This window comes from Plasmopara halstedii (genome assembly GCF_900000015.1).
Source record: "Plasmopara halstedii genome assembly, contig: Scaffold_470, whole genome shotgun sequence".
NCBI classification, from domain to species: domain Eukaryota; phylum Oomycota; class Peronosporomycetes; order Peronosporales; family Peronosporaceae; genus Plasmopara; species Plasmopara halstedii.
In genome coordinates, this window is record NW_020187390.1 from 1,198,578 (window position 1) to 1,198,997 (window position 420).

At 46.9% G+C, this 420-nt stretch overlaps 1 protein-coding gene across 1 annotated transcript in view; it reads right to left on the reverse strand.

The window, feature by feature from the left end:
- Nucleotides 1-319: 319 nt before the first annotated feature.
- Nucleotides 320-420, reverse strand: part of PHALS_10437 (hypothetical protein L916_09345) — a gene marked incomplete at both ends in the record, with an annotated part of 1,872 nt that continues 1,771 nt past the window's right edge. The window contains one exon of the mRNA XM_024725860.1: nucleotides 320-420. This exon is cut by the window's right edge and continues 1,771 nt beyond it. Coding sequence (XP_024576594.1) covers nucleotides 320-420 — 101 coding nt within the window.

Sequence of the window (420 nt, forward strand, 5' to 3'; positions counted from 1 at the left end):
CTTTATTTTTTTTGTCTGCGGCAAAACCGCCTAATTTTAGATGCATAAATTTTCCAAAATATGTATAGTAAAATCTTAATACACGTATAACTACTATCTATCCAGCCCCGTACCGTATTCTTGTTTGGGTGTGGTCACACCATGCCCATCCGGTGTGACACACACATCTGTTACCAGGGTATGTGTAACCCCGTTACACTCTCCCCCATCAAGAGTGAGAACATTTACAGTTCCTATCGATTATTGCCTCAACGAGGCTTGCGTGTCCGTTAGACACTGCGTTGAAACGAAATGACTTCCGTGCTCAATGACCCTTGTGTCAATGACATCGAGGTCTCCAAGTCTCGCTGGTTCCTACAGCGCTCACGGGCAGAGTCCAACTTCGTCTTCCGCACGCGGTGCCATGTCGGACCGTGTGTC